Source organism: Engystomops pustulosus, chromosome 2 (genome assembly GCF_040894005.1).
Source record: "Engystomops pustulosus chromosome 2, aEngPut4.maternal, whole genome shotgun sequence".
In the NCBI taxonomy this organism is placed as follows: Eukaryota; Metazoa; Chordata; class Amphibia; order Anura; family Leptodactylidae; genus Engystomops; species Engystomops pustulosus.
Window position 1 is genome coordinate 216823676 of NC_092412.1, and position 27653 is coordinate 216851328.

General features: G+C 44.4%; 3 protein-coding genes across 6 annotated transcripts; all 3 read right to left on the minus strand.

Moving 5' to 3' along the window:
* Window positions 1-248: 248 nt before the first annotated feature.
* LOC140116729 (germ cell nuclear acidic protein-like) lies at window positions 249-2785 on the minus strand. 2 transcript variants are annotated; one of them, XM_072133166.1, is made up of 8 exons: window positions 2675-2785; window positions 2180-2257; window positions 1975-2056; window positions 1820-1865; window positions 1518-1662; window positions 1275-1404; window positions 975-1182; window positions 249-751 (listed from the first exon to the last, which is right to left on the minus strand). In XM_072133166.1, the coding sequence occupies exons 1-8, from the start codon at window positions 2732-2734 to the stop codon at window positions 664-666; spliced, it is 837 nt and encodes a 278-aa protein (XP_071989267.1). In that variant the 5' UTR covers window positions 2735-2785; the 3' UTR covers window positions 249-663. The 2 variants fall into 2 exon arrangements, with proteins under 2 accessions (XP_071989267.1, XP_071989266.1); XM_072133165.1 differs by having other exon boundaries at window positions 1518-1668.
* A 10066-nt stretch (window positions 2786-12851) lies between these two features.
* LOC140116730 (germ cell nuclear acidic protein-like) lies at window positions 12852-15407 on the minus strand. 2 transcript variants are annotated; one of them, XM_072133168.1, is made up of 8 exons: window positions 15297-15407; window positions 14802-14879; window positions 14598-14679; window positions 14443-14488; window positions 14141-14285; window positions 13899-14028; window positions 13599-13806; window positions 12852-13354 (listed from the first exon to the last, which is right to left on the minus strand). In XM_072133168.1, exons 1-8 carry the CDS (start codon window positions 15354-15356, stop codon window positions 13267-13269), a joined length of 837 nt encoding a protein of 278 aa, XP_071989269.1. In that variant the 5' UTR covers window positions 15357-15407; the 3' UTR covers window positions 12852-13266. The 2 variants fall into 2 exon arrangements, with proteins under 2 accessions (XP_071989269.1, XP_071989268.1); XM_072133167.1 differs by having other exon boundaries at window positions 14141-14291.
* A 9526-nt stretch (window positions 15408-24933) lies between these two features.
* On the minus strand, window positions 24934-27397 carry LOC140116731 (germ cell nuclear acidic protein-like). 2 transcript variants are annotated; one of them, XM_072133171.1, is made up of 8 exons: window positions 27287-27397; window positions 26784-26861; window positions 26578-26659; window positions 26423-26468; window positions 26121-26265; window positions 25879-26008; window positions 25579-25786; window positions 24934-25334 (listed from the first exon to the last, which is right to left on the minus strand). In XM_072133171.1, exons 1-8 carry the CDS (start codon window positions 27344-27346, stop codon window positions 25247-25249), a joined length of 837 nt encoding a protein of 278 aa, XP_071989272.1. In that variant the 5' UTR covers window positions 27347-27397; the 3' UTR covers window positions 24934-25246. The 2 variants fall into 2 exon arrangements, with proteins under 2 accessions (XP_071989272.1, XP_071989271.1); XM_072133170.1 differs by having other exon boundaries at window positions 24938-25334; window positions 26121-26271.
* Between the last annotated feature and the right edge of the window lie 256 nt (window positions 27398-27653).

Below are 27653 nucleotides of genomic sequence, written 5' to 3' on the forward strand. Positions count from 1 at the left end.
TGTATTTGTGAAGTTGGGGACTTCTTGTTTCTCACATGACAGCATACAGCCAACCTCCCATTTAACTTCTTTATTTAAAGAAGATGTAAATGTCATATACCTTGCTCCTATACAATACATTTGTTTTACATGATACCTTTATAATGAACGCCTCAGATGCTGAAAAACAGCTTTGCCTCTTCTAGCCTAAGCTCTATAGACACATATTGCAGTGAATGATCAGTATAATAAATGACAGAAACCATCAATTGTATCTAAAATCATCAAATGTATCTTTTATTTTATGATGGATCCATCTCCTGCTGCTGATGTTGGTGTTGTGCAGGGACGACCATCATGAATGTTTGGGACAATTTGGAGGGAAGCCAATTAACCTATCAGTATATTTTTGGAATGTGGGAGGAAACCGGAGTGCCCGGAGGAAACCCACGCAAACACAGGGAGAATATACAAACTCCTTGCAGCCCAGTCCATGATCTTTCTGGACCCAGATGCTGCAAGGCCACAGTGCTAACCACTGAGCCTCTGTGCTGCCCCAGGATGGATTAGAAGATGTCTTGGTGGAAAGTACCACAGGTCTTTATGACTTCTTCATGTGCTGCCTTCTTGGCCAGGTCTATGCTCTGGCTGATGGTAGAGCCTGATGGTCACTGATGGTGGTTTTCAGGTGGGATTTATAAGAACCAGCCGGTTCTTACAGTAACCACAGCTATACTTCTCAGTGTCTAAAGAGGCCGTCCATCGTCCATAACTAAAGAGGTAAAGATCAAAAAAAATTGTTAAAAAAACATGTCCAAAATCAATTAGAAATCCCCTACATGTATGACTACAGAAACCACTGAAGCAGTGGAAGCAGTGGTAGTAACTAACACATTATATATAGATGAACATAGAGATAGATGAACACCATCCCAGAACGAGCCACCAGTCTGTCTATGGTAAATGTAATATGGTGGCATAAAGTTGGCAGTTACCTGGCTTGGCACCCTGTGCACTGGTAGATCACGGTGTAGTGGATCTCATAGTTGTGGTACGCTGTGATGGGTGGAAGATCAGGGAGAATCTGTGCCACTCTCTGGCAGTAAGATTCCCACAGCCAGCCATGGCCAGGCTCTACTTCTCCATCTAGGATCCAGCAGGCAGCATGACACAGTTCATGGATCAAAGTGTCTCGAAGTCGTTCTGCAGAAAGAGGAGGAGTTACTTTTAGTCATTTGTAAAGTTACATGGAAGATTCCAGCAAATCTCTAACTTCTACCTGATGTGAGACCTACCGGCAGAATCACAGACTTTATCTGATAATTGTATGAAGGCTTCGCGCTCCCCATTATTCAGCTGGTAACCGGTGCGACCAGATGTTCTTCCCAGCCTTTTATTCCAGCTGATATCCATGGATGCAGGAAGCTACAGGACAGAAGGAGAAAATATAGAAATGACAGAGATACAAGACACATTGACCCACCATTCACTGTGTCCACATTTTACCCTGCACTGGGCTCTATATTACAATTGTATACCTGGTTCTCAAAGACGGTTCTGTTATAAAATTTATACAGACGTCTTGTAAGCTGCTGTCTGTTCCCACGGAAGTTGGTCACAAATTTGGATGTTGGAGAAGACAGATTCTTCAGGAAATCATAATTGGTGGGACGCTCTGATCTCCTGTTACTATAAATATAGAAGATCACACATTAATAATGAAGTTTCTAAGAACATACAACATGTAACAAGATCTCAGAAGAAAAGCAATATATACTACTGCCACCTAGTGAGCAGATAACATGAATCATAAAGCATAGTTAATATAAAAATACATTACCTTGCTGTCTCAAAATCCACAAAACTAAACCGGGGAGAACTTGGCTCTGGAAAATAAGACAAATATCATCATTTACTGCTATACTAGTCAGATTTTTAATCAATAATAAGTCTAATTTCTTATTTTACTGGGAAAAGTTTCAGATAATGAAATACCTGTCTGTATATAGAGCAGGTGAGGGCCTGAGCCACCATCATAATCTTCAAGGCTCCTCGGAGACCTTGGAAGTGGATGAAACTGGAAGAAATAAACAAAAAAAACCCAAACCTATAGGTTAGTATAATATTAAAAAAACGCATAACGTTCCATCTACATGGAAAGTCGAGCTACAGAGCACACATGAGAGAAGTGAGCGCTCACCTGATGGAGGGACTCATCACTGCTGCTGTCCTCTATATCGGACGCAGAAATCCTACGGCATTTTTTATTAACCAGTAACTATGAGGGAATAAAAATGAGAGAATTTTTAACTTAAAGTTTGCACAATTTTTAATCACAAAAGTCTTTCTAGCAGTGGATCTACTTCTGGACAATGATATATTCACAATGCCCCTAAATGCATCACAGCATGGGCTCTGATATGTGATTGGTCACCTTAGATCCAAAATTCCTTTTTTAAAAAGTAGACATGTTAAATTCTGATAGGGATCAAGTAGGAAGTGAAAATCAATTCCAAATGATCTAAATCTGATACAATAAATAAGGATGATACTGGTACAACAAGGTTTATATTTGGGTCACTGGATGAAAACTATAATAGTGTTCTGACTGTATGGATGAACAGTAACAGATTAAAAATACACTTTTTTGCTAGAAATTCTCCATCTAAAAAAATGAATAAAGACCATCACTTACCTGGTTTTTGCCATCGTTGTTGTCTATATCAGACTCGATGGTAAAGCGACGTTTGCGCATATTTTTGTCTGCAATTTTGCTTAGCAGATCAGCAAAATCCTAACTCCACAAACTCTATCACCACACTAAGTGTGGACAGAACCAGAACTTTTATCCACTCTTCATATTGTGACATCATCGTTCTAGAACACTGTTATTGTGACATCACTATGAAGGATGTGGGAACATTCCATACATATAATGTACATATATATGTATATACTGTATATGAGATCTATAGAAAATGTACAAATGTAATCAAAAAACGAAATAACTAAAACGCAGCCCTGACTAAAACATTATATCAGTAATAATAGCCCCCACTTCTTTTCAGGGTTTAAAACGAATAATACCACCATATTGTAACCATCTACTCTTCCGGCTATGGTGACCAGGAGCGTAACTACAGGGGTTTCAGTCACCACCCTTAATCCAGCCCTGGTCATATCTATAAAAGATCTCTCTCATATTGGTCATATCCATAAAATATCCCAGTCCTGGTGATCATATCTATAAAAGATCCCAGTCCTGGTGGTCATATCCATATAAGATCCTCACCCAGGGGGTCATACCGTGTACTGTAGTAGCCCATGAAGTCAAATCCATGCCATTTTACTTTTAGGGCTAGCAAAGTAATTTTTGGCCTTTTTCATACCTTATAAATAAGGATGCGAGTGCTTAGAGATGGCTAACTTAGCCGTTAAGTGTTTGCTGCATATTGCAGCATCAGTAACACCCGTGATCGTTGCTAGCATCGGCATTAAAGAGCCGGCGGGGCATGGGCGCTGCCATCTAGACTTGGATTGTTGCTCCCCATGAAGTCATTGGGGAGCGGCAATCCATTGCTATGACAGCCTGGGGTCACACAGAGACCCAAGGCAGTCTTGTTTTGCACCATTCATTACAATGTGCAATTTGCACATTATAATAAATGGTGTAGTAAGTCCCAATATTCTGCCATACTATATGGCAGTATATGGTAGGAACAATCAGACAACCTAGGGTTAAAGTAAAAATAGGGAAAAAAAATGAAAGTAAAAAAAAAAAAAGTCAAATCATCCCCTTTCCCTATAACTGATATTGTAAGAGAAAATGACCATAAGGGTCTTTGGATACACAAGGCTTTAACCATCCTCGTCCACGTTGCAAAGGCGAGTTTCGAATTACATGAGTCTGGTTTCCAGTTTGGAATGGAGTAACCCAGGAAAGACACACTGTCCTTTCTGAAGATTAGCTCAAGACTGCTTTATTCTTTTGGCACTGAAACTCTTATATGGAAAGTCATAACACACTCTGCAAGGGGCTTGCAAGTACACAAGCGGGCAATACTATTGGGTGATTTGACCCTGGAAATGCAACACTATTGGATGTAAGCACACAAAGGAATGTAGAACCATTGGCTATCCTCAAATAAACAAAATGCCCAGGTGTTCACCTGGAAACCTTCCCCTAGGTGGTGCTAGCGAGCACTAAATCTTTATGTGCTTTTCTTAGGGATGAACCCCACCCAAACTTTAGTTTTCACTACACAAAGTTATGTAAAATGAATGCTGAGTCTTTAAAATGTCTGACAGTATGTAAGATGGCATCCAAGACCAGTGTGATATCCTTAACATTCCCCCCACCCTTTTGAGTCTTGCATGGCCTGTAACTTTGTCCAGGGTGACCTCCTCAAACTCCAGGTGCCTACAGGTAGGCTAAGCCTTTACCTGCTGGACTTGTTAACTCTTCACCAGACCCACTCGGGGGTTACAGGCCTGCATACTCAAATTACATAATTGTGTTTCCACAGTTTATGGGTTTATTAACAGGCTGGTTCTTCAACAAGGCAGTATCCTTCACACTGGCACTTCTCCTGTCATGGTTCTTACCACCTGGACGGCCATCTGGGACATGGTGGACTTGATGAGGGGGACCACACAACGCGCAATAAGTGACAAGAGCAAAATCGCAATCCCCAATATCACCCCCACTTAAAGGAAACCCTTCCAATCCCCCAACCACAAAGTGAAGGACAAAGTGTCCACTCCAGAGTTTCTCTTGAGTTCCCTGAACAGTCAATCTTTTCAAGGGCATGGGTAATGGATCCATAGGGGACGATGTCATCAGGGATGTGCATGCAACAAGCCGCTCCCACCATCTTACAGACTCCTCCCTTCTCAGCAAGGTTCATGTCCAAAGTCATGCGTTTCTGGAAAGCATCTCCAATATAATTCACAAATCTCTGTTGATTACAATAAAAACAGTTAACCCAATCAACATTATGCTCATAGCTATCTGGGGAATAATGGACTCTAGACCTGCCCATATCTGATTGTGGGCCTTGTACTCATCTGGGACCCCCCTTGATGCTCCCACTGTATCTATATAAATGTTGTCATCTAGGTGCTTCTCTCAGACCTTCTTTATGTGTCCGATCAAACTTATACCTGGGGATCACGAGGAAGGAATGCACAAATTTTTATCACAACACACTCACCTTCCCAGCCTCTAGGCCTGACCTGACTCTCCTATCCCCACAAATCCAGTACACATCAGACACTACTAATACAGGGCTACATGTACTGTCGATGTTGAAGAAGGTAATTGTCTTGTTGCAACAACCGTAGGTAAAGTCTCCTACCCTGGGGGCATCCTGGTCAGTCCTATAGTTACAGTGATAGTCATGGTTGGGGTGACCCTGGGCATACAGTCTGCCAGAAGAGACCACCTCACAAGAAGAATAAGTAAGTTTGCAAAAGAAAGTGTGGAAGCATGCTGGCTTCCCTCTAGCTTCACAGACGTGGTACTGGTCAGCAGGACTTGGAAAGGACTGTCGTAGCAAGCTACAGACTCTCTCTCTGGTGTTTCCCTGTTACTTCCATGGCCTCCTGGATATCTAACTTAAGAGTGCCATTTAGTCTTTCAATCCTACCACTAACTTGGGAAAGGCAAGGGGTGTGCAGGAACTGTTCTACACCCAGGAGAGACAAGTTTTCAGGTCTTTACCTATCCAGTGAAGTGGGTTCTGCGACTGGACTCTATAGTCTCTGGGAGTCCAAACCTGCAGAAAATCTCACTCACCAACTTCTTGGCTGCAGCTCTGGCAGTAGCCTTGGTCATGGGAAAAGCTTCTGGCCACCCTGGAAAGAGATCAGTGCACACAATCACGTATTCCTACGTACCACTTTTTGGTAGCTGGATAAAATCCATCTGCAGTCTTTGGAAGGGATACAGCAGCTTGGGTGTCACCTTCTGTGGGGTCTTTACCACCTTACCCGGGTTGTGGCGGGCACAGACTATACAGGCTTTCACTAGTCTAGTGACAGGGGTAGTAACGCCCGGGGCAAACCACTTGCGTTTTATGAGCATTAGCATGGCCATTTTGGATGTGTGTGTGCGTGTGTGTCCGTGGGCTACTTGTCTTACTGTCGGGTGCAGGGCTCCGGGCAGACACACCCTCTCTCCCAGCATCCAGGTCCTATCGGCATCTGGGATCCAGCTTTCCTCCACACTTCCTTCACTTCTGATGATTCTCGGGCCACCAGTGATTGGAACACCTGTGGATCAAACTTCTTAGCTCAGAACTCACCACTGAGACTTCAGGACAGTCTCTGGGTTCCATCTGTGCAGCTGCCTTAGCCACCCTGTTGGCCACATGTGTGTGCTTTTACTTTTACTAACCCCACCTCTTGTGGAAGTAAGAGAGCATCCATGAGCTCTTTAATCAGCGTGCCCCTGCAGAGGTGAAGAAATCTCTAGCCTTCCATATGGGTTCATAGTCATGTTAAGACCCCAGGACTATACCTTGAGTATAGATGTTTGCCCTTTTACCTTCCACCAGCTGTAGCACTTCCCTGAGTGCCGTCACTCCACCTCCTGCACTGACCTGTGTGGAGGGAGTGGTTCTGCTTGTACTACCTCATGTGCGCCACTAACCAGTATATATCCAGTGTGGAACTGTTGGTCTTCTCTTGCAGACCTGGAGCCATCTATGAGAAAAAAACTCAACATCTGGGTTAAACACCATTTTCCCCCCTCTCTGAATCCTGGAAGACTGGCAATAGAATGAAGGATTCAGAGCTGTGCACCTTATCAGTGTGATGCTCTGGGAGTGCACACTGAAGTCTGAGTTGTCTGGCCTTTACTCAGGTGCTTGGGCTGTACTTGGGTGATGACACTGTGCAAGGTATGTGGGGTTTGCACAGTAACCGAGTGATCTAGGGTCTAGGATCAACTCACTGGCCTTGCTGAGCAGATTGCTGGCTGCAGCTACTGAAACATGAGGGGCTCCCCTCACGACTGAGTCTAACCGTGCTTAATAGTGGGCCACTGGGGAGGCCACCACGTGCCTGGGCTAAGACACCTGTGGCAATCACTATATACAGCTCCCCCAGCAATCACTATATACAGCTCCCCCAACAATCACTATATACAGCTCCCCCAGCAATCACTATATACAGCTCCCCCAGCAATCACTGTATACAGCTCCCCCAGCAATCACTGTATACAGCTCCCCCAGCAATCACTGTATACAGCTCCCCCAGCAATCACTGTATACAGCTCCCCCAGCAATCACTGTATACAGCTCCCCCAGCAATCACTGTATACAACTCCCCCAGCAATCACTGTATACAGCTCCCCCAGTAATCACTATATACAGCTCCCCAGCAATCACTGTATACAGCTCCCCCAGCAATCACTATATACAGCTCCCCCAGCAATCACTATATACAGCTCCCCCAGCAATCACTATATACAGCTCCCCCAGCAATCACTATATACAGCTCCCCAGCAATCACTGTATACAGCTCCCCCAGTAATCACTAAATACAGCTCCCCCAGCAATCACTATATACAGCTCCCCCAGCAACCACTGTATACAGCTCCCCCAGCAATCACTGTATACAGCTCCCCAAGCAACCGCTATATACAGCTCCCCCTATATACTGTCCCCCTATAATAACTATATACAGTCCCCCTAAAATAACTATACACCCCTATAATAACTATATACTGTCCCCCTATAACTATATACAGTCCCCTATAATAACTATAGACCCCTATAACTATATACAGCCCCCTATAGTAACTATATACCCCTATAACTATATACTGTCCCCCTATAACTATATACACCCCCTATAATTACTATATACTGTCCCCCTATAGCAATATACAGTCTCCCTATAATAACTATACACTCCTATAACTGTATACAGTCCTCCTATAATAACTATACACCCCCTATAATAACTATATACCCCCTTAAACTATATACAACCCCTATAACTAAATACAGACCCCCTATAATAACTAACTACATACAATCCCCCATAACAACTTTATACAACACCCTCCCCACATAATAAATATATACAGACAATCCCCCTATAATTAACTATATACAGTCACAGATAAACTAAAATTGTTCTCACCTTCCAGCGTTCCCCTGATGCGCGCCGTCATCATCTTCCTTCTCGGTGTCGGATGTAAACAAAGATGGCGGCACCCTGCTACAGGAAGCGCGGCGTCGTTGCGGCGGCGTGACGTCATACGCTGAGACGTCACGCACTGCGCCGCTAGCGGCAGGGGGCCGCCATCTTTGTTTATATGCGATCGTCTATGGCAGAGCAGGGAACTTATTGTTCCCTCGCTCTGCCATAGACGAAAGTGAGGAGCATCGCGCGAATCGGCCGGGGAGCCCGAAGCCAACTACACTGTTGGCGATTCGGGCGGTCGTGTGACCGCCCGAATCGCCCACATTTGGTGGGGGCCCCTTTAAAGGGCTAAGTGGTGGGGGCCCCGGGAGCCCCGCCTATGATCCGGCCCTGATGGCCTAGGAAGATCTCCTTCTCCTGGCAGTACTGGAGTTTGTCTCTGGAAGCTTTGCAACCCTTTTGGAACAGAAAACACATAAGGTCAATAGATGCATCCTGGCAAACCTGCAAAATGGAGGCACAGAAACAGTAGGTCTGTAAAAGGACATCATCCAGTAAGGGGCTAGTCTGTCAATCTACTCCCTGTAGTACTGGCTGGCGGATTTTTACCCCCCTTGTGGGAATCTGCATCAGTTATACTGGAATAATGAACTGGTAAAGGCAAATAGGTAGTGGCAATCTTCATGTAGGGGCACAGAGAGGAAAACATTTGCCAAATCAATAACATTGAATAATATGTCACTCCCGAGGACTGCTGCCAGTTTGGGCTAGGGACCACTGGGCTTCAGTACACTCAATGGCAGCTTGGAGGTTATAGACCATCCTACATGTATCCACTTGTTCTTTCTGGGTCTTTTTCTTGACCGGGGATGGGTTAAAATCATCACTGGGCTAGCAGGGAAGGAGTCTCACATCGGTTCTTGTGCATGCTTTCTTTCAAGTTCTTTTAGGCTGTCAACTCTGTCGCCCCTGCTTAACACAGATTGATTTCTTTGCGCTTCAAGGCCAGATAAGACACACACAGATAAGGCAGATCAGGCAAAGGCCAGCTGCATAGCTGCCCCCACGATCTGATGCTCGTTAACACTTTAAAATCCAGAAAGCAGGTACCAAAAACATTGCAACACTTTTTAAAGTATTTTTTCTGCAATTGTTAGGATTAAATAAGTTTTAACTAGACCATACCCAAACAAACAGCGTCGTACATCCAAGAATAATCCGAACAGAGAACTGAAATAAGATGAAATTATGTCAACCGGCGTTTATCTCAGACATCTGTCCAGGCCCCTCAAGGGTGCTCAGCTACTAAACTTAAACTATTATCCTCAACCAGCCTTTATGGCTGCCAACAGAATAGAGTTATAGGCAATTAACTTTTAGGGACCTGAAGGGAATTTAACTGTCTTAAGATCGCCACCACTGAAGGATGGTAGGGCGTGTCATCTTCTTTAACCACCAGATACATGGGTGGAGTCTAAAAGAGTGCTAGTCTGCATTCCAGACAACGCCATCTTTCTTTCTTTTTTTTTTCCACATCAAAAACCTTGAAATGTCACTTATTGACCATCTCTTTCTTTAATGGGTACTCTGTAGGATTCTTGTCATACATGGAGCTACAGCCATAGTACACAGCCATACATGGAACTGCAGCCACAGTACACAGCCATACATGGAGCTACAGCCACAGTACACAGTGCATACATGGAGCTACAGCCACAGTACACAGCCATACATGGAGCTACAGCCCCAGTACACAGCCATACATGGAACTACAGCCCCAGTACACAGCCATACATGGAGCTACGGCCCCAGTACACAGCCATACATGGAGCTACAGCCACAGTACACAGCCATACATGGAGCTACAGCCAGACTGCACAGCCATACGTGGAGCTACAGCCACAGTACAAAGCCATACATGGCTCTACAGCCCCAGTACACAGCCATCCATGGAGGTACAGCCGCAGTACACAGCCATACATGGAGCTACAGCCACAGTACACAGCCATACATGGAGCTACAGCCCCAGTACACAGCCCTACATGGAGCTACAGCCCCAGTACACAGCCATACATGGAGCTACAGCCACAGTACACAGCCATACATTGAGCTACAGCCACAGTTCACAGCCATACGTGGAGCTACAGCCGAAGTACACAGCCATACGTGGAGCGACAGCCACAGTACACAGCCATACATGCTGCTACAGCCACAGTACACAGCCATACATGGAGCTACATCCACAGTACACAGGCATACATGGAACTACAGCCACAATACACATTGCATACATGGAGCTACAGCAACAGTACACAGCCATACATGGAGCTACATCCACAGTACACAGGCATACATGGAACTACAGCCACAATACACATTGCATACATGGAGCTACAGCCACAGTACACAGCCATATATGGAGCTACAGCCGAAGTACACAGCCTTACGTGGAGCGACAGCCATAGTACACAGTTATAAAAGGAGTTACAGCCCAAGTACACAGCCATACATGGCTCTACAGCCACAGTACACAGCCATACATGGAGCTACAGCCACAGTTCACAGCCATACATGTCTCTACAGCCCCAGTACACAACCATACATAGAGCTACAGCCCCAGTACACAGCCATACATGGCTCTGCAGCCCCAGTACACAGCCATACATGGAGCTACAGCCACAGTACACAGCCATACATGGAGCTACAGCCCCAGTACACAGCCATACATGGAGCTAAAGCCACAGTACACAGCCATACATGGAGCTACAGCCCCAGTACACAGCCATACATGGAGCTACAGCCACAGTACACAGCCATACGTGGAGCTACAGCCAAAGTACACAGCCATACGTGGAGCGACAGCCCCAGTACACAGCCATACATGCTGCTACAGCCGCAGTACACAGCCATACATGGAGCTACATCCACAGTACACAGCCATACATGGAGCTACAGCCACAGTACACAGCCATACATGGAACTACAGCCACAGTACACAGTGTATACATGGAGCTACAGCCACAGTATACAGCCATATATGGAGCTACAGCCGACGTACACAGCCATACGTGAAGCGACAGCCAAAGGACACAGCCATAAAAGGAGTTACAGCCCAAGTACGCAGCCATACATGGAGCTACAGCCACAGTACACAGCCATACATGGCTCTACAGCCCCAGTACACAGCCATACATGGAGCTACAGCCCTAGTACACAGCCATACATAGAGCTACAGCCACAGTTCACAGCCATACATGGCTGTACAGCCCCAGTACACAGCCATACATGGAGCTACAGCCACAGTACACAGCCATACATGGCTCTACAGCCACAGTACACAGTCATACATGGAGCAACAGCCACAGTTTACAGCCATACATGTCTCTACAGCCCTAGTACATAGCCATACATGGAGCCACAGCCGCAGTACACAGCCATACATGGAGCTACAGCCATAGTATACAGTCATACATAGAGCTACAGCCGGAGTACACGGTCAAATAACTGGACGTTTTCCCAGTGATGATTGGATACTGTTGAGGTGCACTTCACACTGCCGTTGTGGGGAAGTATATATATGGCCGCAAGTTTGCGTCCATATATACATCCCCCTAGACAACAATAGGCTCCCAGTGGCGGTACAGTGCCTCACACATGTGGTTCCATACATGGGGAAAAGAAAGAGCATGCTCTATCTTTCCCCTTGTGCACAGCCGTGAGCTGCTATCTCCTATGGAGAGGGGAGGGGTGAACATCGCAGAGCCTCTTTGTAGTCATAGCATGACCGCTATATAGTCATGATTTGCTGCAGTGGACATTTTTTAGCACCCCTTTAGGTCTGCGTCTCATTTTAACAAGTTAGTGGATTTACAACCACCTGTTCCCTGCCTAGGAATCGCAGTACCCGTATGTCATCTGTGTTTTTCCAAATAAGCTTTTTTTTCTGTTTGTATGGAACATATATTGGTGCTGTATTTCTGTAATTCTGATATATAGAGTGAGCTTGGATGAATTCTGCAGTTATGTACAGAGCTTGGTTCTGTCTCTGTATCAAATGTTAGATGCTTCCAATAAATCTGTCAGAAAGTATTTTCGACTTTAACTAGGAGTAGTCTGGTAGTCTTTTGCGTTTCATGAAGGGTAGCTCCCCCAAAAAATTTCTCTGATGGCCTAAGGGACTCCAGTCCGACACTGCCCACTTCACTTATTTGGCCAAGTTGGCCCCTTTAAGTGCCCATGGAATAGAAGAGTGAATAAATTCTAAGAGCGGCGGCATTTATGTTCGTGTCATACTAAATCACAGCATTGTTTGAAGACCAAACCACGCTCCCTATGCATATTTAAGCATGGCACTGACGTTCTACAACACCCTACAGGCTCTCTGCAGCCAGGAAATACCTGGTCTATAATGTGATTTGTCATGATTCGATTCGGGTCGAATCAAATATTTTGAAAAGTTTGGCGAATCGGGACGAACTGAATTTTAACAAATTCGCCCATCTCTAATAACAGCATACAGCCAACCCCACATTTAACTTCTTTAATTAAAGAAGATGTAAATGTCATATACCTTGCTCCTATACATTACATTTGTTTTACATGATACCTATATAATGAACACCTCAGATGCTGAAAAACAGCTTTGTCTCTTCTAGCCTAAGCTCTATAGACACATATTTCAGTAAATGATCAGTATAATAAATGACAGAAATCATCAATTGTATCTAAAATCATCAAATGTATCTTTTATTTTATGATGGATCCATCTCCTGCTGTTGATGTTGGTGTTGTGCAGGGATGACCATCATTAATGTTTGGGACAATTTGGAGGGAAGCCAATTAACCTATCAGTATATTTTTGGGATGTGGGAGGAAACCGGAGTGCCCGGAGGAAACCCACGCAAACACAGGGAGAATATACAAACTCCGTGCAGCTCAGTCCATGATCTTTCTGGACCCAGATACTGCAAGGCCACAGTGCTAACCACTGAGCCTCTGTGCTGCCCTAGGATGGAATAGAAGATGTCTTGGTGGAAAGTACCACAGGTCTTTATGACTTCTTCATGTGGTGCCTTCTTGGCCGGGTCTATGCTCTGGCTGATGGTAGAGCCTGATGGTCACTGATGGTGGTTTTCAGGTGGGATTTATAAGAACCAGCCGGTTCTTACAGTAACCACAGCTATACTTCTCAGTGTCTAAAGAGGCCGTCCATCGTCCATAACTAAAGAGGTAAATATCAAATAAAGAACAAATTTTAAAAAAAACATGTCCAAAATCTCTTAGAAATTTCCTACATGTATGACTGCAGAAACCACTGACAGAAAAGGAAGCAGTGGTAGTAACTAACACATTATATATATTCAAAAAATAGTGCAAGATGCCTGAGATAGATGAACACCATCCCAGAACGAGCCACCAGTCTGTCTATGGTAAATGTAATATGGTGGCATAAAGTTGGCAGTTACCTGGCTTGGCACCCTGTGCACTGGTAGATCACGGTGTAGTGGATCTCATAGTTGTGGTACGCTGTGATGGGTGGAAGATCAGGGAGAATCTGTGCCACTCTCTGGCAGTAAGATTCCCACAGCCAGCCATGGCCAGGCTCTACTTCTCCATCTAGGATCCAGCAGGCAGCATGACACAGTTCATGGATCAAAGTGTCTCGAAGTCGTTCTGCAGAAAGAGGAGGAGTTACTTTTAGTCATTTGTAAAGTTACATGGAAGATTCCAGCAAATCTCTAACTTCTACCTGATGTGAGACCTACCGGCAGAATCACAGACTTTATCTGATAATTGTATGAAGGCTTCGCGCTCCCCATTATTCAGCTGGTAACCGGTGCGACCAGATGTTCTTCCCAGCCTTTTATTCCAGCTGATATCCATGGATGCAGGAAGCTACAGGACAGAAGGAGAAAATATAGAAATGACAGAGATACAAGACACATTGACCCATCATTCACTGTGTGCACATTTTACCCTGCACTGGCTCTATATTACAATTGTATACCTGGTTCTCAAAGACGGTTCTGTTATAAAATTTATACAGACGTCTTGTAAGCTGCTGTCTGTTCCCACGGAAGTTGGTCACAAATTTGGATGTTGGAGAAGACAGATTCTTCAGGAAATCATAATTGGTGGGACGCTCTGATCTCCTGTTACTATAAATATAGAAGATCACACATTAATAATGAAGTTTCTAAGAACATACAACATGTAACAAGATCTCAGAAGAAAAGCAATATATACTACTGCCACCTAGTGAGCAGATACCATGAATCATAAAGCATAGTTAATATAAAAATACATTACCTTGCTGTCTCAAAATCCACAAAACTAAACCGGGGAGAACTTGGCTCTGGAAAATAAGACAAATATCATCATTTACTGCTATACAAGTCCGATTTTTAATCAATAATAAGTCTAATTTCTTATTTTACTGGGAAAAGTTTCAGATAATGAAATACCTGTCTGTATATAGAGCAGGTGAGGGCCTGAGCCACCATCATAATCTTCAAGGCTCCTTGGAGACCTTGGAAGTGGATGAAACTGGAAGAAATAAACAAAAAAAAACAAACCTATAGGTTAGTATAATATTAAAAAAACGCATAACGTTCCATCTACATGGAAAGTCGAGCTACAGAGCACACATGAGAGAAGTGAGCGCTCACCTGATGGAGGGACTCATCACTGCTGCTGTCCTCTATATCGGACGCAGAAATCCTACGGCATTTTTTATTAACCAGTAACTATGAGAGAATAAAAATGAGAGAATTTTTAACTTAAAGTTTGCACAATTTTTAATCACAAAAGTTTTTCTAGAAGTGGATCTACTTCTGGACAATGATATATGGGCAATGCCGCTAAATGCATCACAGCATGGGCTCTGATATGTGATTGGTCACCTTAGATCCAAAATTCCTTTTTTAAAAAGTAGACATGTTAAATTCTGATAGGGATCAAGTAGGAAGTGAAAATCAATTTCAAATGATCTAAATCTGATACAATAAATAAGGATGATACTGGTACAACAAGGTTTATATTTGGGTCACTGGATGAAAACTATAATAGTGTTCTGACTGTATGGATGAACAGTAACAGATTAAAAATACACTTTTTTGCTAGAAATTCTCCATCTAAAAAAATGAATAATGGCCATCACTTACCTGGTTTTTGCCATCGTTGTTGTCTATATCAGACTCGATGGTAAAGCGACGTTTGCGCATATTTTTGTCTGCAATTTTGCTTAGCAGATCAGCAAAATCCTAACTCCACAAACTCTATCACCACACTAAGTGTGGACAGAACCAGAACTTTTATCCACTCTTCATATTGTGACATCATCGTTCTAGAACACTGGTATTGTAACATCACTATAAAGGATGTGGGAACATTCCATACATATAATGTACATATATATGTATATACTGTATATGAGATCTATAGAAAATGTACAAATGTAATCAAAAAACGAAATAACTAAAACGCAGCCCTGACAAAAACATTATATCAGTAATAATAGCGCCCACTTCTTTTCAGGGTTTAAAACAAATAATACCACCATATTGTAACCATCTACTCTTCCGGCTATGGTGACCAGGAGCGTAACTACATGGGTTTCAGTCACCACCCTTAATCCAGCCCTGGTCATATCTATAAAAGATCTCTCTCATATTGCTCATATCCATAAAATATCCCAGTCCTGGTGATCATATCTATAAAAGATCCCATTCCTGGTGGTCATATCCATATAAGATCCCTACCCAGGGGGTCATACCGTGTACTGTAGTAGTCCATGAAGTCAAATCCATGCCATTTTACTTTTAGGGCTAGCAAAGTAATTTTTTGGCCTTTTTCATTCCTTATAAATAAGGATGCGAGTGCTTAGAGATGGCTAACTTAGCCGTTAAGTGTTTGCTGCATATTGCAGCATCAGTAACACCCGTGATCGTTGCTAGCATCGGCATTAAAGAGCCGGCGGGGCATGGGCGCTGCCATCTAGACTTGGATTGTTGCTCCCCATGAAGTCATTGGGGAGCGGCAATCCATTGCTATGACAGCCTTGGGTCACACAGAGACCCAAGGCAGTCTTGTTTTGCACCATTCATTACAATGTGCAATTTGCACATTGTAATAAATGGTGTAGTAAGTCCCAGTATTCTGCCATACTATATGGCAGTATATGGTAGGAACAATTAGACAACCTAGGGTTAAAGTACCCTAGGGGGTCTGAAAAATAGGGGAAAAAAAATGAAAGTAAAAAAAAAAAATTCAAATCATCCCCTTTCCCTATAACTGATATTGTAAGAGAAAATGACCATAAGGGTCTTTGGATACACAAGGCTTTAACCATCCTCGTCCACGTTGCAAAGGCGAGTTTCGAATTACATGAGTCTGGTTTCCAGTTTGGAATGGAGTAACCCAGGAAAGACACACTGTCCTTTCTGAAGATTAGCTCAAGACTGCTTTATTCTTTTGGCACTGAAACTCTTATATGGAAAGGCATAACACACTCTGCAAGGGGCTTGCAAGTACACAAGCGGGCAATACTATTGGGTGATTTGACCCTGGAAATGCAACACTATTGGATGTAAGCACACAAAGGAATGTAGAACCATTGGCTATCCTCACATAAACAAAATGCCCAGGTGTTCACCTGGAAACCTTCCCCTAGGTGGTGCTAGCGAGCACTAAATCTTTATGTGCTTTTCTTAGGGATGAACCCACCCAAACTTTGGTTTTCACTACACAAAGTTATGTAAAATGAATGCTGAGTCTTTAAAATGTCTGACAGTATGTAAGATGGCATCCAAGACCAGTGTGATATCCTTAACATTCCCCCCACCCTTTTGAGTCTTGCATGGCCTGTAACTTTGTCCAGGGTGACCTCCTCAAACTCCAGGTGCCTACAGGTAGGCTAAGCCTTTACCTGCTGGACTTGTTAACTCTTCACCAGACCCACTCGGGGGTTACAGGCCTGCATACTCAAATTACATAATTGTGTTTCCACAGTTTATGGGTTTATTAACAGGCTGGTTCTTCAACAAGGCAGTATCCTCCACACTGGCACTTCTCCTGTCATGGTTCTTACCACCTGGACGGCCATCTGGGACATGGTGGACTTGATGAGGGGGACCACACATCGCGCAATAAGTGACAAGAGCAAAATCGCAATCCCCAATATCACCCCCACTTAAAGGAAACCCTTCCAATCCCCCAACCACAAAGTGAAGGACAAAGTGTCCACTCCAGAGTTTCTCTTGAGTTCCCTGAACAGTCAATCTTTTCAAGGGCATGGGTAATGGATCCATAGGGGACGATGTCATCAGGGATGTGCATGCAACAAGCCGCTCCCACCATCTTACAGACTCCTCCCTTCTCAGCAAGGTTCATGTCCAAAGTCATGCGTTTCTGGAAAGCATCTCCAATATAATTCACAAATCTCTGTTGATTACAATAAAAACAGTTAACCCAATCAACATTTTGCTCATAGCTATCTGGGGAATAATGGACTCTAGACCTGCCCATATCTGATTGTGGGCCTTGTACTCATCTGGGACCCCCCTTGATGCTCCCACTGTATCTATATAAATGTTGTCATCTAGGTGCTTCTCTCAGACCTTCTTTATGTGTCCGATCAAACTTATACCTGGGGATCACACAAATTTTTATCACAACACACTCACCTTCCCAGCCTCTAGGCCTGACCTGACTCTCCTATCCCCACAAATCCAGTACACATCAGACACTACTAATACAGGGCTACATGTACTGTCGATGTTGAAGAAGGTAATTGTCTTGTTGCAACAACCGTAGGTAAAGTCTCCTACCCTGGGGGAATCCTGGTCAGCCCTATAGTTACAGTGATAGTCATGGTTGGGGTGACCCTGGGCATACAGTCTGCCAGAAGAGACCACCTAACAAGAAGAATAAGTAAGTTTGCAAAAGAAAGCGTGGAAGCATGCTGGCTTCCCTCTAGCTTCACAGACGTGGTACTGGTCAGCAGGACTTGGAAAGGACTGTCGTAGCAAGCTACAGACTCTCTCTCTGGTGTTTCCCTGTTACTTCCATGGCCTCCTGGATATCTAACTTAAGAGTGCCATTTAGTCTTTCAATCCTACCACTAACTTGGGAAAGGTAAGGGGTGTGCATGAACTGTTCTACACCCAGGAGAGACAAGTTTTCAGGTCTTTACCTATCCAGTGAAGTGGGCTCTGCGACTGGACTCCAAACCTGCAGAAAATCTCACTCACCAACTTCTTGGCTGTAGCTCTGGCAGTAGCCTTGGTCATGGGAAAAGCTTCTGGCCACCCTGGAAAGAGATCAGTGCACACAATCACGTATTCCTACGTACCACTTTTTGGTAGCTGGATAAAATCCATCTGCAGTCTTTGGAAAGGATACAGCAGCTTGGGTGTCACCTTCTGTGGGGTCTTTACCACCTTACCTAGGTTGTGGAGGGCACAGACTATACAGGCTTTCACTAGTCTAGTGACAGGGGTAGCAACGCCCGGGGCAAACCACTTGCGTTTTATGAGCATTAGCATGGCCATTTTGGATGTGTGTGTGCGTGTGTGTCCGTGGGCTACTTGTCTTACTGTTGGGTGCAGGGCTCCGGGCAGACACACCCTCTCTCCCAGCATCCAGGTCCTATCGGCATCTGGGATCCAGCTTTCCTCCACACTTCCTTCACTTCTGATGATTCTCGGGCCACCAGTGATTGGAACACCTGTGGATCAAACTTCTTAGCTCAGAACTCACCACTGAGACTTCAGGACAGTCTCTGGGTTCCATCTGTGCAGCTGCCTTAGCCACCCTGTTGGCCACATACTTGCCCTTGGCTTGTGGAGTTACCAAATTGTGTGTGCTTTTACTTTTACTATCCCCACCTCTTGTGGAAGTAAGAGAGCATCCATGAGCTCTTTAATCAGCGTGCCCCTGCAGAGGTGAAGAAATCTCTAGCCTTCCATATGGGTTCATAGTCATGTTAAGACCCCAGGACTATACCTTGAGTATAGATGTTTGCCCTTTTACCTTCCACCAGCTGTAGCACTTCCCTGAGTGCCGTCACTCCACCTCCTGCGCTGACCTGTGTGGAGGGAGTGGTTCTGCTTGTACTACCTCATGTGCGCCACTAACCAGTATATATCCAGTGTGGAACTGTTGGTCTTCTCTTGCAGACCTGGAGCCATCTATGAGAAATAAAACTCAACATCTGGGTTAAACACCATTTTCCCCCCTCTCTGAATCCTGGAACACTGGCAATAGAATGAAGGATTCAGAGCTGTGCACCTTATCAGTGTGACGCTCTGGGAGTGCACACTGAAGTCTGAGTTGTCTGGCCTTTACTCAGGTGCTTGGGCTGTACTTGGGTGATGACACTGTGCAAGGTATGTGGGGTTCGCACAGTAACTGAGTGATCTAGGGTCTAGGATCAACTCACTGGCCTTGCTGAGCAGATTGCTGGCTGCAGCTACTGACACATGAGGGGCTCCCCTCACGACTGAGTCTAACTGTGCTTAATAGTGGGCCACTGGGGAGGCCACCACGTGCTAAGACACCTGTGGCGTGGCCTAGATACTCAGTGCAAAATAAAATAAAAGGTCTGGTTCAGTGGGATGTGCCTAGGGCTGGGGAAGGCAGGATTTGCCAGCTAAGGGCTGTGGAATGCATCAATTGCCTCCTGACTGGGGAAGAGGCAATGCAGTAATCAAGGGGCAAGATCAGCCTGGAGGCAGCAGACCTCATCACAGGCCTGCAGGAGCTGGCCAGTCATAGAAACATGTGAAGAAGCTTAGGGCCTCAGGGAAGGGGCATATTCCGGACTGCCAGCTTTCTTTCCTCTGTCAGGTGTCTGCCTGTGGCTGAGGAGCAATGGCCTAGGAAGATCTCCTTCTCCTGGCAGTACTGGAGTTTGTCTCCGGAAGCTTTGCAACCCTTTTGGAACAGAAAACACATAAGGTCAATAGATGCATCCTGGCAAACCTGCAAAATGGAGGCACAGAAACAGTAGGTCTGTAAACAGACATCATCCAGTAAGGGGCTAGTCTGTCAATCTACTCCCTATAGTACTGGCTGGCGGATTTTTACCCCCCTTGTGGGAATCTGCATCAGTTATACTGGAATACTGAACTGGCACAGAGAGGAAAACATTTGCCAAATCAATAACATTGAATAATATGTCACTCCCGGGGACTGCTGCCAGTTTGGGCTAGGGACCACTGGGCTTCAGTACACTCAATGGCAGCTTGGAGGTTATGGACCATCCTACATGTATCCAGTTGTTCTTTCTGGGTCTTTTTCTTGACCGGGGATGGGTTAAAATCATCACTGGGCTAGCAGGGAAGGAGTCTCACATCGGTTCTTGTGCATGCTTTCTTTCAAGTTCTTTTAGGCTGTCAACTCTGTCGCCCCCAGATCGCTTTCTTTGCACTTCAAGGCCAGATAAGACACACACAGATAAGGCAGATCAGGCAAAGCCCAGCTGCATAGCTGCCCCCACGATCTGATGCTCGTTAACACTTTAAAATCCAGAAAGCAGGTACCAAAAACATTGCAACACTTTTTAAAGTAATTTTTCTGCAATTGTTAGGATTAAATAAGTTTTAACTAGACCATACCCAAACAAACAGCGTCATACATCCAAGAATAATCCGAACAGAGAACTGAAATAAGATGAAATTACGTCAACCGGCGTTTATCTGTCCAGGCCCTTCAAGGGTGCTCAGCTACTAAACTTAAACTATTATCCTCAACCAGCCTTTATGGCTGCCAACAGAATAGAGTCATAGGCAATTAACTTTTAGGGACTTGAAGGGAATTTAACTGTCTTAAGATCGCCACCACTGAAGGATGGTAGGGCGTGTCATCTTCTTTAACCACCAGATACAGGGGTGGAGTCTAAAAGGGTGCTAGTCTGCATTCCAGACGACGCCATCTTTCTTTATTTTTTTTCCCCTCAAATTCTTTCCACATCAAAAACTTTGAAATGTCACTTATTGACCATCTCTTTCTTTAATGGGCACTCTGTTGGATTCTTGTCATACATGGAGCTACAGCCATACATGGAGTTAGAGCCATAGTACACAGCCATACATGGAACTGCAGCCACAGTACACAGCCATACATGGAGCTACAGCCACAGTACACAGTGCATACATGGAGCTACAGCCACAGTACACAGCCATACATGGAGCAACAGCCCCAGTACACAGCCATACATGGAACTACAGCCCCAGTACACAGCCTTACATGGAGCTACAGCCCCAGTACACAGCCATACATGGAGCTACAGCCACAGTACACAGCCATACATTGAGCTACAGCCACAGTTCACAGCCATACGTGGAGCTACAGACGAAGTACACAGCCATACATGGAGCGACAGCCACAGTACACAGCCATACATGCTGCTACAGCCACAGTACACAGCCATACATGGAGCAACATCCACAGTACACAGCCATACATGGAACTACAGCCCAAGTACACATTGCATACATGGAGCTACAGCCACAGTACACAGCCATATATGGAGCTACAGCCGAAGTACACAGCCATACGTGGAGCGACAGCCATAGTACACAGTTATAAAAGGAGTTACAGCCCAAGTACACAGCCATACATGGCTCTAAAGCCACAGTACACAGCCATACATGGAGCTATAGCCACAGTTCACAGCCATACATGTCTCTACAGCCCCAGTACACAGCCATACATAAAGCTACAGCCCCAGTACACAGCCATACATGGCTCTACAGCCCCAGTACACAGCCATACATGGAGCTACAGTCACAGTACACAGCCATAAATGGAGCTACAGCCACAGTACATAGTGCATATATGGAGCTACAGCCACAGTACACAGCCATACATGGAGCTACAGCCACAGTACACAGCCATACGTGGAGCTACAGCCAAAGTACACAGCCATACGTGGAGCGACAGCCCCAGTGCACAGCCATACATGCTGCTACAGCCGCAGTACACAGCCATACATGGAGCTACATCCACAGTACACAGCCATACATGGAGCTACAGCCACAGTACACAGCCATACATGGAACTACAGCCACAGTACACAGTGTATACATGGAGCTACAGCCATAGGACACAGCCATAAAAGGAGTTACAGCCCAAGTACACAGCCATACATGGAGCTACAGCCACAGTACACAGCCATAAATGGCTATACAGCCCCAGTACACAGCCATACATGGAGCTACAGCCACAGTACACAGCCATACGTTGCTCTACAGCCCCAGTACACAGCCATACATGTCCCTACAGCCCTAGTACACAGCCATACATAGAGCTACAGCCACAGTTCACAGCCATACATGGCTCTACAGCCCCAGTACACAGCCATACATGGAGCTACAGCCACAGTACACAGCCATACATTGCTCTACAGCCCTAGTACACAGCCATACATAGAGCTGCAGCCACAGTTCACAGCCATACATGTCTCTACAGCCCCAGTACACAGCCATACATAAAGCTACAGCCCCAGTACACAGCCATACATGGCTCTACAGCCCCAGTACACAGCCATACATGGAGCTACAGCCACAGTACACAGCCATAAATGGAGCTACAGCCACAGTACATAGTGCATATATGGAGCTACAGCCACAGTACACAGCCATACATGGAGCTACAGCCACAGTACACAGCCATACGTGGAGCTACAGCCAAAGTACACAGCCATACGTGGAGCGACAGCCCCAGTGCACAGCCATACATGCTGCTACAGCCGCAGTACACAGCCATACATGGAGCTACATCCACAGTACACAGCCATACATGGAGCTACAGCCACAGTACACAGCCATACATGGAACTACAGCCACAGTACACAGTGTATACATGGAGCTACAGCCATAGGACACAGCCATAAAAGGAGTTACAGCCCAAGTACACAGCCATACATGGAGCTACAGCCACAGTACACAGCCATAAATGGCTATACAGCCCCAGTACACAGCCATACATGGAGCTACAGCCACAGTACACAGCCATACGTTGCTCTACAGCCCCAGTACACAGCCATACATGTCCCTACAGCCCTAGTACACAGCCATACATAGAGCTACAGCCACAGTTCACAGCCATACATGGCTCTACAGCCCCAGTACACAGCCATACATGGAGCTACAGCCACAGTACACAGCCATACGTTGCTCTACAGCCCTAGTACACAGCGATACATAGAGCTACAGCCACAGTTCACAGCCATACATGGCTCTACAGCCCCAGTACACAGCCATACATGGAGCTACAGCCACAGTACACAGCCATACATGGCTCTACAGCCACAGTACACAGTCAAACATGGAGCAACAGCCACAGTTTACAGCCATACATGTCTCTACAGCCCTAGTACATAGCCATACATGGAGCCACAGTCGCAGTACACAGCCATACATGGAGCTACAGCCATAGTACACAGTCATACATAGAGCTACAGCCGGAGTACACAGTCAAATAACTGGACGTTTTCCCAGTGATGATTGGACACTGTTGAGGTGCACTTCACACTGCCGTTGTGGGGAAGTATATATATGGCCGCAAGTTTGCGTCCATGTATACATCCCCCTAGACAACAATAGGCTCCCAGTGGCGGTACAGTGCCACACACATGTGGCTCCATACATGGGGAAAAGATAGAGCATGCTCTATCTTTCCCCTTGTGCACGACCGTGCGCTGCTATCTCCTATGGAGAGGGGAGGGGTGAACATCGCAGAGCCTCTTTGTAGTCATAGCATGACCGCTATATAGTCATGATTTGCTGCAGTGGACATTTTTTAGCACCCCTTTAGGTCTGCGTCTCATTTTAACAAGTTAGTGGATTTACAACCACCTGTTCCCTGCCTAGGAATCGCAGTACCCGTATATCCTCTGTGTTTTTCCAAATAAGCTTTTTTTTCTGTTTGTATGGAATATATATTGGTGCTGTATTTCTGTAATTCTGATATATAGAGTGAGCTTGGATGAATTCTGCAGTTATGTACGGAGCTTGGTTCTGTCTCTGTATCAAATGTTAGATGCTTCCAATAAATCTGTCAGAAAGTATTTTCGACTTTAACTAGGAGTAGTCTGGTAGTCTTTTGCGTTTCATGAAGGGTGGGCCCCCCAAAAAAATTTCTCTGATGGCCTAAGGGACTCCAGTCCGACACTGCCCACTTCACTTATTTGGCCAAGTTGGCCCCTTTAAGTGCCCATGGAATAGAAGAATCAATTCTAAGAGCGGCGGCTTTCATGTGCGTGTCATACTAAAACACAGCATTGTTTGAAGACCAAACCACGCTCCCTATGCATATTTAAGCATGGCACCGACGTTCTATAACACCTTACAGGCTCTCTGCAGCCAGGAAATACCTGGTCTATAATGTGATTCGTCATGATTCGATTCGGGTCGAATCAAATATTTTGAAAAGTTTGGCGAATCAGGACGAATTGAATTTTAACAAATTCGCCCATCTCTAATAACAGCATACAGCCAACCCCACATTTAACTTCTTTAATTAAAGAAGATGTAAATGTCATATACCTTGCTCCTATACAATACATTTGTTTTACATGATACCTATATAATGAACACCTCAGATGCTGAAAAACAGCTTTGTCTCTTCTAGCCTAAGCTCTATAGACACATATTTCAGTAAATGATCAGTATAATAAATGACAGAAATCATCAATTGTATCTAAAATCATCAAATGTATCTTTTATTTTATGATGGATCCATCTCCTGCTGTTGATATTGGTGTTGTGCAGGAACGACCATCATTAATGTTTGGGACAATTTGGATGGAAGCCAATTAACCTATCAGTATATTTTTTGGATGTGGGAGGAAACCGGAGTGCCCGGAGGAAACCCACGCAAACACAGGGAGAATATACAAACTCCGTGCAGCTCAGTCCATGATCTTTCTGGACCCAGATACTGCAAGGCCACAGTGCTAACCACTGAGCCTCTGTGCTGCCCTAGGATGGAATAGAAGATGTCTTGGTGGAAAGTACCACAGGTCTTTATGACTTCTTCATGTGCTGCCTTCTTGGCCGGGTCTATGCTCTGGCTGATGGTAGAGCCTGATGGTCACTGATGATGGTTTTCAGGTGGGATTTATAAGAACCAGCCGGTTCTTACAGTAACCACAGCTATACTTCTCAGTGTCTAAAGAGGCCGTCCATCGTCCATAACTAAAGAGGTAAATATCAAATAAAGAACAAATTTTAAAAAAAACATGTCCAAAATCTCTTAGAAATTTCCTACATGTATGACTGCAGAAACCACTGACAGAAAAGGAAGCAGTGGTAGTAACTAACACATTATATATATTCAAAAAATAGTGCAAGATGCCTGAGATAGATGAACACCATCCCAGAACGAGCCACCAGTCTGTCTATGGTAAATGTAATATGGTGGCATAAAGTTGGCAGTTACCTGGCTTGGCACCCTGTGCACTGGTAGATCACGGTGTAGTGGATCTCATAGTTGTGGTACGCTGTGATGGGTGGAAGATCAGGGAGAATCTTTGCCACTCTCTGGCAGTAAGATTCCCACAGCCAGCCATGGCCAGGCTCTACTTCTCCATCTAGGATCCAGCAGGCAGCATGACACAGTTCATGGATCAAAGTGTCTCGAAGTCGTTCTGCAGAAAGAGGAGGAGTTACTTATAGTCATTTGTAAAGTTACATGGAAGATTCCAGCAAATCTCTAACTTCTACCTGATGTGAGACCTACCGGCAGAATCACAGACTTTATCTGATAATTGTATGAAGGCTTCGCGCTCCCCATTATTCAGCTGGTAACCGGTGCGACCAGATGTTCTTCCCAGCCTTTTATTCCAGCTGATATCCATGGATGCAGGAAGCTACAGGACAGAAGGAGAAAATATAGAAATGACAGAGATACAAGACACATTGACCCATCATTCACTGTGTGCACATTTTACCCTGCACTGGCTCTATATTACAATTGTATACCTGGTTCTCAAAGACGGTTCTGTTATAAAATTTATACAGACGTCTTGTAAGCTGCTGTCTGTTCCCACGGAAGTTGGTCACAAATTTGGATGTTGGAGAAGACAGATTCTTCAGGAAATCATAATTGGTGGGACGCTCTGATCTCCTGTTACTATAAATATAGAAGATCACACATTAATAATGAAGTTTCTAAGAACATGCAACATGTAACAAGAACTCAGAAGAAAAGCAATATATACTACTGCCACCTAGTGAGCAAATAACATGAACCATAAAGCATAGTTTATGTAGAAATATATTACCTTGCTGTCTCAAAATCCACAAAACTAAACCGGGGAGAACTTGGCTCTGGAAAATAAGACAAATATCATCATTTACTGCTATACTAGTCAGATTTTTAATCAATAATAAGTCTAATTTCTTATTTTACTGGGAAAAGTTTCAGATAGTGAAATACCTGTCTGTATATAGAGCAGGTGAGGGCCTGAGCCACCATCATAATCTTCAAGGCTCCTCGGAGACCTTGGAAGTGGATGAAACTGGAAGAAAGAAACAAAAAAAACCCAAACCTATAGGTTAGTATAAAATTTTAAAAAATGCATAACGTTCCATCTACATGGAAAGTCGAGCTACTGAGCACACATGAGAGAAGTGAGCGCTCACCTGATGGAGGGTCTCATCACTGCTGCTGTCCTCTATATCGGACGCAGAAATCCTACGGCATTTTTTATTAACCAGTAACTATGAGGGAATAAAAATAAGAGAATTTTTAACTTAAAGTTTGCACAATTTTTAATCACAAAAGTTTTTCTAGCAGTGGATCTACTTCTGGACAATGATATATTCACAATGCCCCTAAATGCATCACAGCATGGGCTCTGATATGTGATTGGTCACCTTACATCCAAAATTCCTTTTTTAAAAAGTAGACATGTAAAATTCTGATAGGGATCAAGTAGGAAGTGAAAATCAATTCCAAATGATCTAAATCTGATAGTTATACAAGAAATAAGGATGATACTGGTACAACAAGGTTTATATTTGGGTCACTGGATGAAAACTATAATAGTGTTCTGACTGTATGGATGAACAGTAACATAGAATAAAAATACACTTTGTTGCTAGAAATTCTCCATCTAAAAAAATGAATAATGGCCATCACTTACCTGGTTTTTGCCGTCAGTGTTGTCTGTATCAGACTCGATGGTAAAGCGACGTTTGCGCATATTTTTGTCTTCAAATTTGCTTAGCAGATCAGCAAAATCCTAACTCCACAAACTCTATCACCACACTAAGTGTGGACAGAACCAGAACTTTTATCCACTCTTCATATTGTGACATCATTGTTTTAGAACACTGGTATTGTGACATCACTATGAGGGATGTGGGAACATTCCATACACATAATGTACTATATATACATATATATATATATATATATATATATATATATATGTGTGTATATATATATATATATATACACTCACCGGCCACTTTATTAGGTACACCTGTCCAACTGCTTGTTAACACTTC

Coding starts and splice junctions, on each gene's coding strand:
- LOC140116729 (XM_072133165.1), bottom strand. CDS start 2,734: ATGCGCAAACGTCGCTTTACCATCGAGTCTGATATAGACAACAACGAT. Junction 1,405..1,517: donor GAACCGTCTTTGAGAACCAG/GTATACAATTGT, acceptor TCTGTCCTGTAG/CTTCCTGCATCCATGGATAT. Junction 752..974: donor TGCACAGGGTGCCAAGCCAG/GTAACTGCCAAC, acceptor TTACCTCTTTAG/TTATGGACGATGGACGGCCT.
- LOC140116730 (XM_072133167.1), bottom strand. CDS start 15,356: ATGCGCAAACGTCGCTTTACCATCGAGTCTGATATAGACAACAACGAT. Junction 14,489..14,597: donor CCTGCTCTATATACAGACAG/GTATTTCATTAT, acceptor CTTATTTTCCAG/AGCCAAGTTCTCCCCGGTTT. Junction 13,355..13,598: donor TGCACAGGGTGCCAAGCCAG/GTAACTGCCAAC, acceptor TTACCTCTTTAG/TTATGGACGATGGACGGCCT.
- LOC140116731 (XM_072133170.1), bottom strand. CDS start 27,346: ATGCGCAAACGTCGCTTTACCATCGAGTCTGATACAGACAACACTGAC. Junction 26,009..26,120: donor GAACCGTCTTTGAGAACCAG/GTATACAATTGT, acceptor TCTGTCCTGTAG/CTTCCTGCATCCATGGATAT. Junction 25,335..25,578: donor TGCACAGGGTGCCAAGCCAG/GTAACTGCCAAC, acceptor TTACCTCTTTAG/TTATGGACGATGGACGGCCT.